This window comes from Geotrypetes seraphini, chromosome 2 (assembly GCF_902459505.1).
Source record: "Geotrypetes seraphini chromosome 2, aGeoSer1.1, whole genome shotgun sequence".
In the NCBI taxonomy this organism is placed as follows: domain Eukaryota; kingdom Metazoa; phylum Chordata; class Amphibia; order Gymnophiona; family Dermophiidae; genus Geotrypetes; species Geotrypetes seraphini.
In genome coordinates, this window is record NC_047085.1 from 26008701 (window position 1) to 26026567 (window position 17867).

The 17867-nt window shown below is 46.6% G+C and overlaps 1 protein-coding gene across 10 annotated transcripts in view; it reads left to right on the forward strand.

Moving 5' to 3' along the window:
• FAM135B (family with sequence similarity 135 member B) overlaps positions 1-17867 on the forward strand; it is a 412048-nt gene that overhangs the window by 121850 nt on the left and 272331 nt on the right. For all 10 annotated transcript variants that reach the window (XM_033934533.1, XM_033934537.1, XM_033934535.1 and 7 more), the window contains one exon: positions 8714-8784. In XM_033934533.1, the coding sequence (XP_033790424.1) occupies positions 8714-8784 (71 nt within the window). The remainder of the gene's footprint in view (positions 1-8713; positions 8785-17867) is intronic.

A 17867-nucleotide genomic window follows, 5' to 3' on the forward strand; every position in this document is an offset into this window, starting at 1 on the left:
CTTTCTTCTAGGGTATACATATTCAGGGATTCCAGTCTCTTCTCATACGTCTTCTGGTGCAAACCTATCATTTTCGTCTCCCTCCTCTGGACTGCTTCAAGTCTTCTTTTGTCCTTCGCCCAGATACAGTCTCTGTCCTTACTGTCCAAGGAAGAGCATACCTGGACGGGAGTTCAGGGACTGTGTGCTGGTTCTGTGGATCCTTTTGGGGTTTTGGAATCTGGGGATGATTCCACGGTTCTGTGTTTTATTTGTCTGCGGCTTTACCAGATCTTATTTCGGAGTCTTTGCAGGAGTTGAATTTAGTCACTCAGCTGGCTCCGTCCACTTCTTTTTCCTGGCTTTGTGGTATGCGCTCGCAATCTTCCACCTTTCCCTGGCATCCTGATATGAGCATTGTAATTTCAGAGCAATTTGATTCTCCAGAAGGTGCTCTTAAGATAGAGAGGGTCATAGCTCTCTTGTATCCTCTGGCAACAGCTTTTGGGTCAGCCTAGGGTGGATTCTTTGGTTGCACCTCTCTATCCAGTGAAGGTGGTGTGGTGCTTAAAGATACGCAGGACCACCGTGTGGATGTGGTCCTCCAGAGACTTTTTGATGTGGCATAAAGGCTGCTTCGGCGGCATCCTGTGTTACATGCACTTGTCTCTCTCAACCGTGCACGCTGGAGAGTGAGACTGTGGATTCTCCTCCTCAGCTTCTTTTGGCTGGGTCAGATTATGCTGCTGATGAATTGTATGACCTTATGTGGGCTTTGGCAAAGGTGTTAGCGTACTCCATTTCTGCCTGCAGGATGCTCTGGATCAGACAATTGGCCGGTGATCCCACTTCCAAGACTACTTTGGCTAGACTTCTCTTTAAGTGGCAGTTCTTGTTTGGCAAGGGCTTGGATGACCTCATGGATTCTGTGGTGGACCATTGCCCTATGACCCTGCCTGACAGCAGACCTAGGACTTCTTGAGGTCCTTGTCACTCTAATTTTTGTGGCTCCCGGCAATCCCACCCATATGCGAGTGCCATATTGCAGAGATTTTCCCAGGGTTTCCAGCCTAGGTATGTTGGCTACAGGCAGTCCCAGCCTTCTACCTCCCATCCTGCACCCTCTAACAAAAAGGCACAATGACACCAGACCAAGGGATGCTCCTCTACAGATAGGAGGCAGACTCTCGGAGTTCCTATCTGCCTGCTTTCACATTTCATCTGATCAATGGGTCTTGGACATTATTTAGTCAGAGCTGGTGTTGCATAGAAACATAGAGTATGATGGGCATAGAGAAAAGGGCCATCGGCCCAACAAGTCTGCCCAGTCGAATAACCCTCTCCCCTAAACACTCCCTCGAAGTGACCCCACATGTTTGTCCCATTTTTTTCTTAAAATCGAGCACGTTGTTGGCCTCAACTACCTGAAGTGGTAGATCATTCCAACGATCAACCACCTTTTCGTTGAAGAAATACTTCCTGATGTTATCATGAAATCTCCCATCCTTGATTTTTAACGGATGCCCTCTTGTAGTTGTAGGTTCTGTGAGGAAAAAGATGTCTTCTTCTACCTCAATACGGCCAGTAACATATTTGAACGTCTCTATCATGTCGCCCCTCTCTGCATTTCTCGAGAGTGTATAGAGCTATGCAACTTACCTAGACGTTCTTCATATGGGAGATCCTTGAGGCCTGAGACCATCCTAGTGGCCATTCGCTCCGATTCCATTCTCAGCACATCCTTTTGATAGTGTGGCCTCCAAAATTGAACACAATATTCCAGATGGGGGTCTCACCATGGACCTGTACAACGGCATTGTAACTTCAGGCTTTCGGCTGACAAAACTTCTTTGGATGCAACCCAGCATTTGTCTAGCCTTGGATAAAGCTTTCTCCACTTGATTTGCAGTCTTCATATCTTCACTAATGATTACTCCCACATCCCGTTCTGCAACCGTTCTTGCTAAGGACTCACCATTTAGGGTATAAGTTCTGCATGGGTTTCCACTACCAAGGAGCATAACCTTGCACTTTTTGGCATTAAAACTCAGTTGCCAAATATTAGACCATTTTTCCAGTAAAAGTAGGCCCTGCGTCATAGTGTCGGGCACGATTACTCTGCCCACTACGTTGCACAGTTTAGCGTCATCGGCAAATAACGCAATTTTGCCTCGAAGTCCCCGAGGCAGGTCCTATACAAATATATTAAATAGGATTGGACCCAAGACCGAGCCCTGCGGCACTCCACTGATCACTTCCAACATTTCGGAGGGAATACCATTTACCACAACCCTTTGAAGTCTGCCACTGAGCCAGTCTTTAACCCATGCAGTCAATGTTTCTAATTCCAATGAACTCATCTTGTTCAATAACCTATGGTGTGGGACACTATCAAAAGCCTTACTGAAGTAAAAAAACGACATCCAGGGACTCTCCCTTATCTAGCTTTTTTGTTAACCAGTCAAAGAAGCTAATTAGATTGGATTGGCAGGACCTTCCCTTTGTAAATCCGTGCTGGAATTTGCCTGACTTCTGACAGACTGGTTTGTGGTCTCCCCCACGGGTCGGCCAGACAAGGCGCTCAAGGTTCAAGTCACTGTTCAACGCATACTGGATATTCAAGCTATAGAGCCAATGCCACCGAACTCTCGGGCTCAGGCAAATACTCTATATCAGGGGTAGGGAACTCTGGTCCTCGAGAGCCATATTCCAGTCGGGTTTTCAAGATTTCCCCAATGAATATGCATGTGATCTATTTGCATGCACTGCTTTCAATGCATATTCATTGGGGAAATCCTGAAAACCCGACTGGAATACGGCTCTCGAGGACTTTAGTTCCCTACCCCTGCTTTATATACTTTATCATGCCAAAGAAAGGCTCTGAAGATTGGAGGCCTATTCTGGATCTCACAGTTCCACACTTTCACATAAAGACAATGTGATCAGTCATTGCAGTGGTAGCCCCGAGAGAGTTCCTTATTTCTCTAGATCTCATGGAAGCCTACTTGCACATTCTTAATATTTCCAGCCCACTGTAACTTCTTGTGGTTTCATGTCCTGGAACAGCATTACGAGTTCTCAGCTCTGCCCTTTGGGCTGGCAACAGCTCCCTGTATCTTCATCAAGGTAATGATGGTCGTAACAGCTTACCTGCTAAAATGGGTCTGCAGGTTCACCTTTATTTGGATGACTGGCTGATCAGGGCTCCCTCATTCGCCAAAGGTCGGTGCACAGTGGATCAAGTGATCCAGGTGCTGGAGGACCTGGGCTGGATTGTGAACTACAGAAAAACAATCTGACACCCACTTAGTCACTGGAATATCTGGAATGTCTCTCTGACACATCTGTTGGCCATGTCTATCTTCCAAAGGCTTGCACACTGAAACTGTGTGCCCAGATTTCTTCCCTTCCGGAGCTGCCAGCTTCTTCTATGTGGGATTATCTTCGGGTCCTGGGGTCCATGGCAGCCACAAGAGATGTAGTGCTATGGGCAAGGGTACACGTGCATCCTCTCCAGCATGGATTACTCTATTGCTGGGCTCTGCACAGGGATGCTTTACAGACCTGTCTTCCCTGGACACTTGAAGCTTGGGCCAGCATGGATTGGTGGCTTCTCCCACAGTTGCTCTGCAGGGGCATTCCACTGCGGATTGCCTCCTGGATCAAGGTGTTGACAGATGCCAGTCTTTGCAGTGGGCTTCCCAGCCCCAATCACTGTCCCATCCAGGGGAGTTGGATACCCTCTCAGAGGAAATGGTCAATCAACCGGTTGGAGCCGAGAGCAATTCGGCTGGTTCTGATGCAATTGTAGAAGACTCTGGAGGACCAAGCAGTCAGGGTCTTCTCTGACAATGCAACAGCAGTATCCTATGTCAATCACTAGGGAGAGATCAAGAGCACCTCTCTGGCTCAGGAAGCCTGCCTTCTTTTTCTGTGGGTGGATCGTCACCTTCAGGTGCTATCAGCAGCACATGTGAAGGAAGTCAAAAATGTTCAAGCCAACTTTCACAGCAGACAGACTCTTGATCTGGGCTAGTGGACCCTATCCACAGCAGCATTCCAAGCCATAGTGTGGCGCTGGGACCAGCCAAGGCAAAGAACAAGAAAGCAGATCATTTCTTCAGTGAAAGATCTGAGCGCATAAATGAGGGTTTCAATGTCGTGGCCTTAGGAGCCCATGAGAGGTCTATGATAGGCCAAGTTATTTGGTGGATCGCAGTCCATCTGGGCCACATCATTCTGTGGCTCCAGATTGGCCTTGCAGACCACGGTACGCAGATCTGATGCATCTTCCCAAGGGTCACAGCCTTCGGCTCAGCGATCATCCAGACCTGCTTACGCCGGGTCTGGTCTGCATGGAAGACCCAAGTCGCTTTGCTCTTATGGCATGGCTCTTGAGCCTGCAGCCTTAGAACATTTCTCAAGTCTAAGAAGTCATCTACAGTTTCTGTTTATGCTAAACCATGGAAGGCTTTTCAACACTGGTGCGCTCAGAATAAGGTGGACCCTTATTCGGCTCCGATCTTGATGATTCTTGCCTTTCTGCAAGCTGGACTTGATAAAGGACTCACTGTAGCATCTCTTTGGATCCAAGTAGCCAGGCTCTCTTTTTTAGAGCTCGCGATTATTGTTCCTCTTTGGTGTCTCATCCCGATATTGCTAGATTTCTGAAGGGGGCTCTTCACCTTAGACCACTAGTCAAGCAGCCATTCCCTTCCTGGGACCTCAACCTGGTGCTGTCTAGCCTCACTAAAGCTCCCTTTGAGCCCCTTCAGGATGATTCCTTCTTGGACTTGATGCTGAAGACCATGTTTCTAGTTGCTAATATTGGGTATTGTCATTGATTCATCACATATATTCAAGGAACAACTAAGTTTGCTTGTTAAAAAGTGTTTTTTTTCAGCCTCCGTGTTCTGAGAAGAGTGAGAGCACTCTTTCATCAGCAACATTTCTCAGTATTGGTTCAATCAATCATTTTATCAAGGTTGGATTATTGTAACTCAATGTATTTGGGTCTTTCAAAGATTAGTCTGTAGAGACTTCAACTAATACAGAATACTGCGGCTAAGCTTATTTTCGGTAAGAGTAAATTCAATCACGTAACCCCTCTGCTCAAGGAATTAGATTGGCTCCCAGTGTATCTCAGAATTCAATTCAAGTGCATTTGTATTGCATTTAAGATCTTATTCGGCATTTTCACCACTTTGATTCCTTTAGACTGGAATATGCGTAGGTCTCATCTTGCCAGTTCTCAAAAATTAAAACTTACATTTCCCTCTCTTAGTGGTTAAAAACAGAACCTTCAGGAGATTTAGTCATTCTTTTGCATTTAAATTAACTGAATGCTGGAATGCTTTACCACTTACACTAAGAAGTTTAGGTCCCTTTGCTTTATTCCAGAAAGCTCTGAAAACCTTGTTTGCTAAACATTTTGGAAACTAATTACTCTAGTCTACTTTTCCTTGTCAAGTTTATGTATTATGCATTACATTACTGTTAACCGAGTCAAGCTCCTTTTGGTTGATGACCCAGTCTATAAAATTAAGTTTTAGTTTAGTTTAGCTATTACCTCAGCACGATGGGTCTTGGAATTTGAGGCTCTTTCTTGTAGGGAATCGTTCCACCACATCTCAGAGACTGGGATTTCCCTGTGTACTATTCTTTCCTTCCTGCCAAAAGTGGTTTCGGCTTTCCATGTTAATCAGATGTGTTTGCCTGCTTTTCAGCCTACTGGTTCCAGGATGCAAGATTACCTTTTGAAGAAACTTGATATGCACAGAGTACTTTGCTACCTGGAGGTCACCATCGAATTTTGTCTCTCTGACCATCTGTTTGTGCTAATTCATTCTGTTAAGCGGAGTACTTCCGCTTCCAAGGCCTTGATTTCCAGATGGATCCACAGGGCCATTTTGTCAGCCTATATTCTTTCTGGGAAACAGTCTCATGTTTCCATAAGAGCACATTTTACCAGAAGTGTGGCGGCTTCTTGGGCCGAAGCTAGAGCTGTCTCTCCTGAGGAGATCTGCAGGGTGGCAATGTGATCCTCTTTACACACGTTTGCCAAGTTTTACAGAATGGATGTGGTGGCAAGACAGGATTCTGCCTTGGATCCTCGGTCTTACGGACCGGTGCAACAAATCCTCCCTAGCTTTTTGGGGACTGCTTTTGTATGTCCCAATTGTCTAGAATGTCTCACCTATTGCACTGGAAAAAGAGACTATGTATTTACCCTGGTAAACTCTTTTCCATTAGATAAGTGAAACATTCTAGACTCCCTCCCTGTCCTTCCTGCTTCTGCCTATTGTCTCTGTCTGTTTGTTTTTTTTCTCCAAGTTGTTTCTTGGATGCCTGTCAACCCTTGGAGGCTGGGAAGAATACTGAATATATGTTACTTTTTGCTACAGGAGTTATATCTGAGCTTCTTTTAGGCCTTTGTTGGCTGTTTGCAGTTGCTGTTCTAATGTTACTTCTTGAGCAGAATGGTTGTTGCTGACCTTGATTGCCATGAGTGTCTCTACTTCACGCTTATTTTGGTGGCTCTTAGTGCTTGAGTACTAACTGTATGTGGAACTAAGGAGCCCAGTGAAGTAAAACAGAGGCACAAATAATAAACTCTGAAGTGGATTCATTCTGCAGATCGCATGTGGCTTCCAATAGAACATAAGATCACCTACAAAATTCTATTACTTACTTTTAAAACCAGAGCAAACAACCAACCTGAATTCATCAACAATTTATTTATCCCATACAATCAATCGAGGACTTTAAGATCCACAGCCCATGACCTCTTTACTATCCTCTCGCTGAAGTACATCAACACAATGAGGGCTATACTTTTTTTCTGTCAGTGCCCCTTTGCTTTGTAACAGTATTCCAAATCACTTACATGAAATAACAAGTCTTGCTAACTTTAAGGCGAATTTAAAGACATTTTTATTTCGTGATGCTTTTGATACTTAAACTGTCCTTTTAAGAGCGAACCAGTTTTTGGAAAGGCTTTTTATCTTTAGTTTCACTTCCTTTTGTTTTTTTCCTTAAATGTTCTTTTTCTCTATACCAACTGTAGTTCCAACCCTTCTTCCCTCATTTCGTTTGTCCACGTTACTAAAAAATTGTTACTTTTCCCAGTTTGTCTTTAATTGTTCTGTAACTTACTCTGGTATGTTGTTTTGGTATTTTTTTTATCTGTATACTGATTAGGCGGTATAAGAAATTTTAAATAAACTTGAAACTTGAGACACTACCCATCTGTCTAGCCGTAGCTTCATATTTCTTCATGCTCCATGTTTGGGTGCCATTAGTCAAGCCTCTGCAGAAACATACCTGTCTGAGGCTAAAAGCAGGCTACACTAAAAACTGATAGGGCAGGGCTTCAGGATTCATGTGCTGTTTTACTGGAAATAAGAATATCGAGGTAAGAACCTAATCTTCCATACCAGTGCAAAAAGCACATGAGTCCTGAACCTGTGGGACATATCAAAATAGTCCCTTGAGCCTAGAGTGGGATAGAAGAGCCTGCTGCTAGCACCAAAGACCCCAACATGAAGTCTTTTGTGCTGCCAAATCCACCCTGTAAAACTTCATAAATGTACTTAGAGTGGACCTCTCTCCAAGGCCACAAGCCATATGCAGAAGGAATCCATTCCAAATTTTTTCTGTGATCCTTCCATTTCACTGGGTGCTCTACTGTCACCTGCAATTAGTACCCAAGTAAGCAAGAGTTCCATCAAAATTATGTGAAGTAAAGCCAAAAAATGGGAAATTTTCCCAAACAAATCAACTGTTCTGCTCAAATATAATAACACTTGAACACTCAATGAACAAGTAATAGCCAACAGAAGCATCAAAAGAGTTCAGGTAATAGCCCTGTAGATACTATATATATATTATACAGAATTCTCTAGGGCCCAAGGGGCTGACTGGCATCCAAGATGCAAACTTGGAGAAGAATGAACAGAATGAGACAGTTGGCAGGCACAGGTGCAGGAAGGATAGGACGGGGTGTCCAGAATTACTTATCTACTGGAAAATATATTATCAAGGTAAGGACATAATCTCTTTTTCCAGTGTAATAGATATGTCATTCTTGACAAGTGGGACATACAAAAGCAATCCCAGAAATCTAGGGAGGGCTGACTATACCAGCCTGTAATACGTCCTCTCTTGCCTGAACGTCCACCCTGTAAAGCTTTGCAAATGTGTGGAGTGAACCAAGTCACAGCTCTACAAATCTCCTCTGGGGTCTACGGTTAATAAGGTTTTAAGACAAACCGCAACTAAAATTGATGAACAAAAGCCTATGCAATGAATGAACGCAAGTCGGCAGTTCCAGCGCAAAATGGATACATGGTACTGGTGGACAGTTTTGTGAATTGGGTTGGTTAGCAGGGATCGTTTAGCGACGATCGCTGACTTTAGTGAATTGGGGCTTAAGAGCGTAACACAGAGAGCTAAGGTAAAGGAGATGACACCTTCTATGGACAAGAGATAGCAACTATTGTTGAAAGGGCTTCACATATGATTTAAAGCTTGCTTGTATTTCTGAATTGATTGAATTTGTGCTCTATCCCTATTATAAAAGGGACGATTAGCGATGTTGTTTAGACATGTCTATGTCATATATGATAATCGGAGGGAAACCAGATTTTTACGTATGTGATATTGAAACCTCATAGTTGTATGTGGTATATAAATTTTTTAATAAATAAAATAAATAAATACACCTTGTTTTCAGGTAGAGGATGCAATGAGTGAAGTAAATTTTCAGTTGAAATTGGATCTTCATTTTACTGACAGTGAGCAACAGTGAGTACAATTTGAATAATTTTAACAATTTTGAAACTTCTTCCCATTGTAAATTAGTGAATTCCCTAATCAGAAATCCTAATGCTTTGTAACAACATTTCTTTTAAGACTGGGTTGTAAGGGTGAACTAGATCTGGGAGAGAGGAGAGCTCAAGAGGCTGTGGCACCTGCACATCCAGCATCTCTCCTTCCCTCTCTCCCCACCCCCTAGTCTAGCATGTCCCCCTCTCTCTACCTCCCATGGACCTGGAGGAAAAGTCCATAGTCTGTTATTTAGAAAGATATGGGAGAAGCCACTGCTTGCCCTGGATCGGTAGCATGGAATGTTGCTACTCTTTGGGATTCTGTATGTAATGTTGCTACTCTTTGGGATTCTGTATGTAATGTTGCTACTCTTTGGGATTCTAGAATTTTGCTTTTCTTTGGGATTCTGTATGTAATGTTGCTACTCTTTGGGATTCTAGAATTTTGCTATTCTTTGGGATTCTATATGGAATGTTGCTACTCTTTGAGACTCTATATGGAATCTTGTTACACTTTGGGTTTTGGCCAGGTGACCTGGATTGACCACCATGAGAATGGGCTACTGAGCTTGATGGACCATTGGTCTGGCCCAATAAGGCTATTCTTATGTTCTTGTATTCTAAAGAGGACAAATAGCTGCCTACTGTATTTATAAAGACACATAGACACCTATGTGCCTTTATAAAATGCAAGTGGAAGAGACAGAAATTGTACCTATGTTGTGGTATGCCCATGCCTAGCTTATTTAAGTATGTACACAGATTAGTGTATTTTACAGTCTTAAGTGTGTACTTGTGAAGTCTGCCATGCTCTGTCTAGACTCCACCTCTGTATACATCTATTTGCAGCGCACATCATGTTGTCATTGCATGCATTTTATGCTAGTTGGAATTTTATAACCATCCAATTTCCGTATATACTCGCATATAAGCCAAGCATTTTGGGCCAAAAAATGGTCCAAAAATGGGGATCTTGGCTTATATTCAGGTCAGCGCTTACCTAGCCCCCCTCCTATACCTGTTGCAAGCCTCCGCCGGGCCTTCCGTAAGACCTGGTGGTCCAGCGGTGGGCAAGGACAGGAGGGATCCCTCCTGTCCTCGCCAACTCTAAAAACTTTTACTTCCCTCCCATCTCCCCCGCATACCTTTTGAATTCCCTGGCAGTCTCGCGGTGGGCTGGGACAGGAGGGATCCTTCCTGCCTTTTGTTTCGGCTGACACTGACAATTTTTACCTCCCTCCTGCCTCTCCTGCATACCTTTCAATTCCCTGGTGGTCATGTGATCCAAGCAGGAGCATGATTTTCCCGCGCTCCTGCTTGGCACAGAGCTGCTTGCTGAATGACTTCCCAAATTGAAAGTGACAAGCAGCATGGGCTTCCAAGGGTAGAGACGGTGCTTGCTGGATTCCCTTTAACAGCAGGGTAACAAAAGTTTGCTTTGTTTGCAAACTTCCAGCAAGCCATATTGACATAAGATACTGCATGACAGACTTTCCAGCTGCTCAATGACCTCTTACCCTCCTCTTTCTTTTTCTGGAAAACCCCATGCAGTCCTGAGGAAAGCAATTATTTTACTGGAAAAATTAACTTGTCAGTATTCTCAAATACAACCAAAAAGATGCCCACTGCCCAATGAAATTAGCAAGCATACTGCACAATTAGCATAATTCCAGCTTTTGCTATGGGTAGAAACAAAACTCAATAGTCATGAAGTCTAGAATTCCTAATATGACTTATCTTAAGTTAATTAGTGAGACTTATACTGATCCTGGCAGGGCCTTTCCTCTTCCTTGTAAAATTTTCATCGGAGGAGCGTCCATGTATTGTGTGCTGCAGCTTGCGAGAGCGAGGGGTGGGATCTTCAAGTTTAGCCTCATCCATGTCTTCCAGGGCTGGTGAACCACTGTGGGCCCAAGAAATGGGTAGAAAGTAGTGCTGTCCAATTCAGGAAAAAAATTTCGATTCAGTTCAGCCTATTGAATCGATTCCTGCCCAATTGGGTGTTTTTTTTCAAAACATCCTGGTGGGTTTATTTATAGCCTCTTCACCCCCTTTGTCCTCTCCTACCCACACTGGTCCTGTGGTGTAAACAAAATAAACAAACAAAAAATATTTTTCCTCTCTCTGTTAAATCCTAGCTCACGTTCACGGTCCAACACCAGCTCTGGAAGGATACACGTTTCAAATTTGACATATTGTAATCACAAAACAGAAAATAAAATTATTTTTCCTACCTTTTCTTGTCTGGTTATTTTTCAAATCATGTTGGTCTGGTTGTCTTCTGATCAGGCTCTCCTTCTTTCTCCGTGCTAACTATCCATCTTCCATCTTTGTCCTCCACTTCTGTTTCCCTTTCCTCCCCCAGAAGTCTGGCATCTTTCTTTTTTTTTTTTTTCATCTCCATCCCCCCACAGCTGCAGCGATGGACCCCACCATCCCAAGATCCACTATCTCTCCTTTTCTCAACTACCCTTTCATCCAGCATCTCTCTTCTGTGTCCCTATCCCTATTCTCCTCTCCAGTACTGTCCCTATTTCTATGCTCTCCATGCCCAGCATCTTATCTCTCCCCATATCCAGCTTCTTCTTTCTCTCTTCCTTACCTCCTTGTATCCCCTTCCCCAGGTACAGGCTTTTTTCTACTATCTCTCCTGCCATCCTGCACCCTGCCCACCTACTTTGGAGCAGTATCTGTCCCTCTTGTACCCTTCCCCTTGTGGTCTTGCATTTCTTCTCCCTCTCTCCTTTAGTCCAGCACCTCTCCTTTGCTTTCCTTCCCCTCATTTTGGTTTAGTTTCTCTCTTCCCTTCACCCCAGATTTGGCATCTCCCCTCCTCTTCCCTCTGCACAGGACTGCCTCCCTGTCATGAAGGCCTACTCTCCGCTGCAAAGACCTGCTCCACCTGCCGTGAAGGCACTCTTTGGCCTGCTCCCCGCCGCAAACACCTTCTCCCCCCGCAAGCCTGTATTTTCCCCAGCTTCCCCGCTCTTACCTTTAGGCTAACATGGCAGCTGCCCATTGTCCTCAGCGGCACATTCTCTCTGCCGCGATCCTGTCCCTGATGTCAGAGCAGGGGCAGGACTTAGCAGAGAGAACGTGCTGCTGAGGACAACGGGCAGCTGCAGGGATCGCTATAACACCAACGAGCCTTCAGGCTGCCGTATTAGCCTTAAGGAGGTAAGGGCGGGGAAGCTGGGGAGGCCTTTCTGACTGACTCTCCCCCCTCAAGCAGGAGCGGCAGCGAATAGCCAGCAAAAGATAGCGCTGCAGCTCCTGCTTTAGGAAGGCACAGGGGAAGGGCCGGTCATTGAATCGGGAGGCCAATTTTTTTTTTTTTTAATTGAATTGATTCAAATCGTGAATCGGGCAGCACTAGTAGAAAGCATGGAGTCCGTGGAACCTACGAGGGCCCAGCTTGTAGTTCTGCAGGCTTCATTTACTTCCCCTGCACAAGGCTTCTCCCCAGAATTTGTAAATCTCATGTAGAGAGCCATTCTGATGAGACCAGGACAGGTAGTGCAGCCTGCATGCGTGCAGCCATTGGCCCAGGGAGCATCTTCTCCTCCAGTGTCTGCTTCTCAGTTAAGCAAGCTGGGCCCTAGCTCCGGTAACTTTTCATGGCCAGACTGGAGGTCATGCTACTTTTATCTCAGGGCTCTGATACAGTCCTAGATGACTCTGATTCCCTGTTTGGGTCCAGCATCAAGAGGCCTCCCTGGCTCTTGACCAGTAGGATAACCCTCAGATCCGCCACCTTTTCAAATCAGTCTCCATCCACCACTCTATTGCTGACGCTATTAAAGAATTGAAGCTGGAAGCTCAACCCTCCACTTACCAGTGCACAGTCAAGAGTGGCTCTAACATTCAGACCTCAGTTTTACCAGAGCATCCGGACATTACTGCCCTGGTTACGGAGCAGTGGGAGACCCCAGAAGTGGCCTTGAGGGTTGCCAAGGCCATATCCAGACTAGAGAGTTGCGCGGGGACAGAAATCCCACCCGTCCCCGCGAGGAATCCCCTCCATCCCCGCGAGGAATCCCCTCCTCCATCCCCACCCGTCCCTGCGAGGAATCCCCTCCGTCCCCACCCTTCCCTATAAACTTCAGAAATAGTTATTTTATTTAATTATGCTGCTGAATTAAAGGCTCTGGTAGAGACCCATTTACAAATAAGCAAAGAGACTTTATTAATTTGGAAATATTAATTGAGAAGAATACATACTTTGTAAATGGGTTTCTACCAGAACCTCTAATGTAAATATAAAATATAAATACTCAGCTGATGAGAACCCACAAGCTGTCAGCTGAGGACTTCCTTTGCAGTTGGCCGGGGGTCCCTTTTGCCAAGCTTGGCAGGCAGCAGTAGTGTCTCTGAGTCATAGATGCTGGCACCTCAGTGGCTCATGGATGCTGCCAGCGACTGTTGCGTTTGGTGGAGGGGAGTTCTGGCCATCTCTAGAGGAGGTCCTGTGCTGGCGATGCTTGGGGATCCCCACCAGTCACAGCAAGGGTCAGCAAGTACTTCAACACTGTAGAAATAAAACCAGAAATGCATTTCCTTTTCTTTTGAACACAAAACAAAGACATCAGCCATATACATTTCCCAAAGCTAACATATTTTACCGGCCTTTGTATGAGGGAGGTCTGGTGCCCCAGAGTAAGGAGACCTGCAGCCATAGAGCACGGGACTCCCACGGGGATGAAAACAGGCCTACCTAAATTCTGGCGATGCAGGCATGCAGCTTAAATACAAGTTCACTTGCAAACACCTCTCTTTCTTACCTTTTCAGTGGGCTATCTAAACCCAGTCTGATAATCTCTTCTTTGTTATTGCCCAAACCCCTTTGACATGTGGAAAAACACTTCACTGAATGTCCTCACACTGTAATTTCACCATTGATCATAGGCCTCTACCTCATAACTCATTTGTTGCACATTCCCTCGATCTTTCTCTGTGATTCAGGAGCCAACTGCCAGCAAACCTCCAGGCATCAAGACCTCTCCTCTGGTTCGTATACAGCGCTGGTGATAGGTCTCCTAGATATCCCCTCTGCTTTCTTACAGTTGTATCGCAAAATACAAGTTCGGCGTCGTGGCGGGAAACAGCCATGCTCAGCAGTGAGCTCAGCACGTACACAGCTGAAAGCCTTGTTTGCTGATTGGTCCGGCGGCCCTGCCCTGCCGTGCTGCCGGACCAATCAGCAAGCAAGGCTTTCAGCTGTGTACGTGCTGATCTCAGTGCTCAGCATGGCTGTTTCCGCAGCGACGCCGGACTTGTAAGCTGCATGCCTGCATTGCCAGAATTTATGTAGGCCTGTTTTCATCCCCGTGGGCCAGGGGGGCATCCCCGTGGGAGTCCCGTTGGCCAGGGGGCATCCCCATGGGAGTCCCGTGGGCCGGGGGGAACCCGCGGGATTCCCACGATCCCTGTTCCCGTGCAGACCTCTAATCCAGATTCTATTCCAGGGGTCCCCAAAGTCCCTCCTTGAGGGCCGAATCCAGTCGGGTTTTCAGGATTTCCCCAATGAATATGCATGAGATCTATGTGCATGCACTGCTTTCAATGCATATTCATTGGGGAAATCCTGAAAACCCAACTGGATTCAGCCCTCAAGGAGGGACTTTGGGGACCCCTATTCTATTCCATGGCATCTGAGTTTCAGCAACTATTTGGCCAGCCAAAGGTTGATTCGGTAGTGGCTCAGGTCACCAACATACAGCTCTCCTGAGTGAGGGTAGCATTTCAGCAACTCTAGACACCAGCAGTCCTCTGGGGTTTGCATCAACCTGCCCTTCAAAAAGCCCCAATGATATCTGGTTGGTAGCTACACCTCCACATATTGAGGGGCATCTGTCAGCGTTTAGGAGGTAGTGGTAGAATTTCCTCAGACCAATGAGTGCTGGATATCATCTAAGTGGATCACAAGATCAAGTTTTAGCACCCTCCTCAGGGTTTGTTCCTTGACTCTCCAGCCAGGCAGCTGGAGGAGGCGGCTAAGGTCCAAACCACACTTCAGAGGCTTTTGGACATTTGTGCCATAGAACCTGTTCCTGATGACTAATCAGGCTCAGGCAGATACTCCAGATATTCATCATGCCCAAGAAAGGCACAGAAAACTGGAGGCCCATCTTGGATCTCAAAGCGGTAAACGTGTTTCTGAAGATCCCTCATGGAGACAGCCCATTCAGTCATCACAGCAGAGGTTCCAGGGGCATTTCTGGCTTCTCTAGACCACAGAAAATATCTGAGGTTTCAAATATTTCAACAACATTTCCTGTTTGCGGCTCTTCCATTCAGATTGGTGACAGCCTCCCACACTTTCACCAAGGTTATGATGGTGGTTGCAGCTCACCTCCGGAAGATGGGGATCCTGGATGATTGGCTGATCAGAGTCCCATCCAGTCAGGACTGTGAGTTGACAGTATGTCAGGTGTTAGATTTGCTCTAGCGGTTAGGCTTGATTGTCAACTTCAAGAATTGCCATCTGGAGCCAACCCAGAATCGGAAGTATCTGGGCATTCTTTTAAACATGACTCAGGGCCGTGTTTTTCTTTCTGAGCCATGCAAAGAAAAACTACAACAACAGATCCTATCTCTCTTGGTGATGCAGATTCCTACTTATTGGCACTACCTTCAGGTGTTGGGCTCCATGGCAGCGTCCCTGGAAGTTGTCGCCTGGGCCATGGCTCCCATGCGACCTCTTCAGGACTCTCTTATTATCGAATTGAATCTAATATTTGTGTGTCACGCACACCTAAGCAGGCTCTAGGCAGCTAGAAGAAGGAAAGGGAAGTGAGGGTAAAGAGGGAGGAAGACGAGGAAGGGGGACAGGAAAGAAGATCCTAATCATGTTGAATGAAAGGACAGGAGCGTGTGGCGAACTTTGAGGAATTAGTTGTCAAAGAATGAGGTTTTTAGTTCCTTCCGGAATAGGACATGGTTGGCTTTAGTTCTTATAGTTTCTGTGAGATCATTCCAGATTTTGACTTCAAGGAAGTTGAACATGGATTGGAAAATTCTTCTGTATTCAAAATTTTTTTGTTGAGGGTAGGTTCAGTTGGATCCTGTTGAGAATTCTGCATGAGGTGGCCCATGCATCAGATAGGAGTTTGAGAGGGGCGGCATTCTCTTAAGATGCAGCTCCCATGGACAGGGACAGCATGGAAAAGCTTATGCTGGTGGCTTCAAGAAGCTTCCTTGACGAAGAACATGCTCTCCGAATATCAGAGTAAGTCATTCTCATGACTAATGCCAGCCAGCTGAGGAGCACATTGCAGGGACCGCTCGATTCAGGACCACCATCAGAAGGGGTGGTCCATAAAATGTTTGGAGCTCCGAGCCATTCTGCTGGCATTGAAGGCACTGGAAAAGATCTTCTAGGGAAAGGCTGTAAGAATCTAATATAATAAAATGCTAGGCCGCGCATGCGCACTCAAAAGTCGTGTTCCCTGATCCATTGCGGAAAAACGAGTGCGCATGCGCGCCCCTGGCTCTCACTGTGCACTATGCTCAAGCTGCCGCCATGGCTCCTCTCTCGAACTGCAGCAGGATTGAGAGAGGAGCTGTGGCGGGGGCTTTCAGGACAGAATATGATTACCATGTTTCTTTAGGCAGCCCCGGTTGTTTACTTGGATTCATTGTCAGCATTAGGGTTCGCCAGCCATCAGCCGTGAGAGCCGGGTGAGGAAGGCCGCCGCAGCCTCGCGGCTAGGTAGGGGGGACAACAATCGCGCTTATGCTCAAACCGCCGCCACGACTCCTCTCTCGAACTGCACCAGGATCGAGAGAGGAGCTGCGGCGGGGGCTTGAGCATAAGCGCCATTGTTGTCCCCCTACCTAGCCGCGAGGCTGCGGCGGCCTTCCTCACCCGGCTCTCACGGCTGACGGCTGGCGAACCCTAATGCTGACATTGAATCCAAGTAAACAACCGGGGCTGCCTAAAGAAACAAAGTTTCACGGTGCTTGGCCCGCCAAACAATTCCTGCCGTTGCCGAAATTTGCCCCACCGTTCCTTCCCTTCCTCCATCATGTACAGTTCAGCTCCGCCTATGTTAAAAGGAGCTGCTTTGAAATTGGAGCCCTGCCGCCACCATTACACGTTCCCTCTGCCGCGGTCCCATATGTCAGAGAAGGGGCGGGACCAAGGCAGAGGGGAACGTGCTACGGCAGTGGCAGGCCTCCAATTTCGACGCGGCTCCTTTTAACATTGGTGGAGCTGCACTGCACCTGATGGAGGGAGGGAAGGAAAGGTGGTTGTGCACTGTTAAGCCCCTCTTTGCCCTCAGACCCTCTCCTAACTGCTCCCTCCTGTCTCAGACCACTGGGGGGAGGTGCCTGTCTTCAGCTGCCGGGATGGAGGGAGGGAAGAAGAAAGAAGGGGCCCTGGCAAGCGAGTTATCAAAAGCCAACCATAGCCTGGGACCCCTAGATGGTATGAATAATGACCAGACAACAAAAGGTAAGAAAAATAATTTTATTTTCTGTTTTGTGATTACAATATGTCAGATTTGAAATGTGTCTTGAGGGAGGTTGCTGCGGCGGCTTTGGACATAGGGCCACCATTTTCGTGGGAGCCACCCTTCGGAGAGGCTTGGGACGCGGGGACGGATGCGGGAGGGACTGCCGCTGTGAAGGGCTTTGGTGGGGGAGCCAGCCAGACCGCGAGTGTGGGGACGTTGTAAGCGCGGATTGGTCAAGGAGCCGCCGCTGCCGAGGCTTTGAAATTGCTCTCCCACCGTCACTCCCTCCCGCCCCGGCTCTGCCTCTGCCCCTGCCCAGGTTCAAAAGCAGGAGAGGCGGTCATCTAGCACCCGTTAATCTAACGGGCTTAAACACTAGTGTTTGATAATGCCATAGCAGTTGCATTTGTGAAGAGACAGGGAAGCAGCAGAAGCGCTCCCTTATGCCTGTGGGATCAGATGCTCTCCCAGTGGACTGAAGCCCACCTTCATGTTCTTTCCGCTGCCCACATGGCCATAGTGGAAAATGTTCAGGCCGACTTTCTGTGTCAGTAGTTCCTGGACCTGGGGGAATGGTCGCTGGGGTGCTGGGGCAGACCAG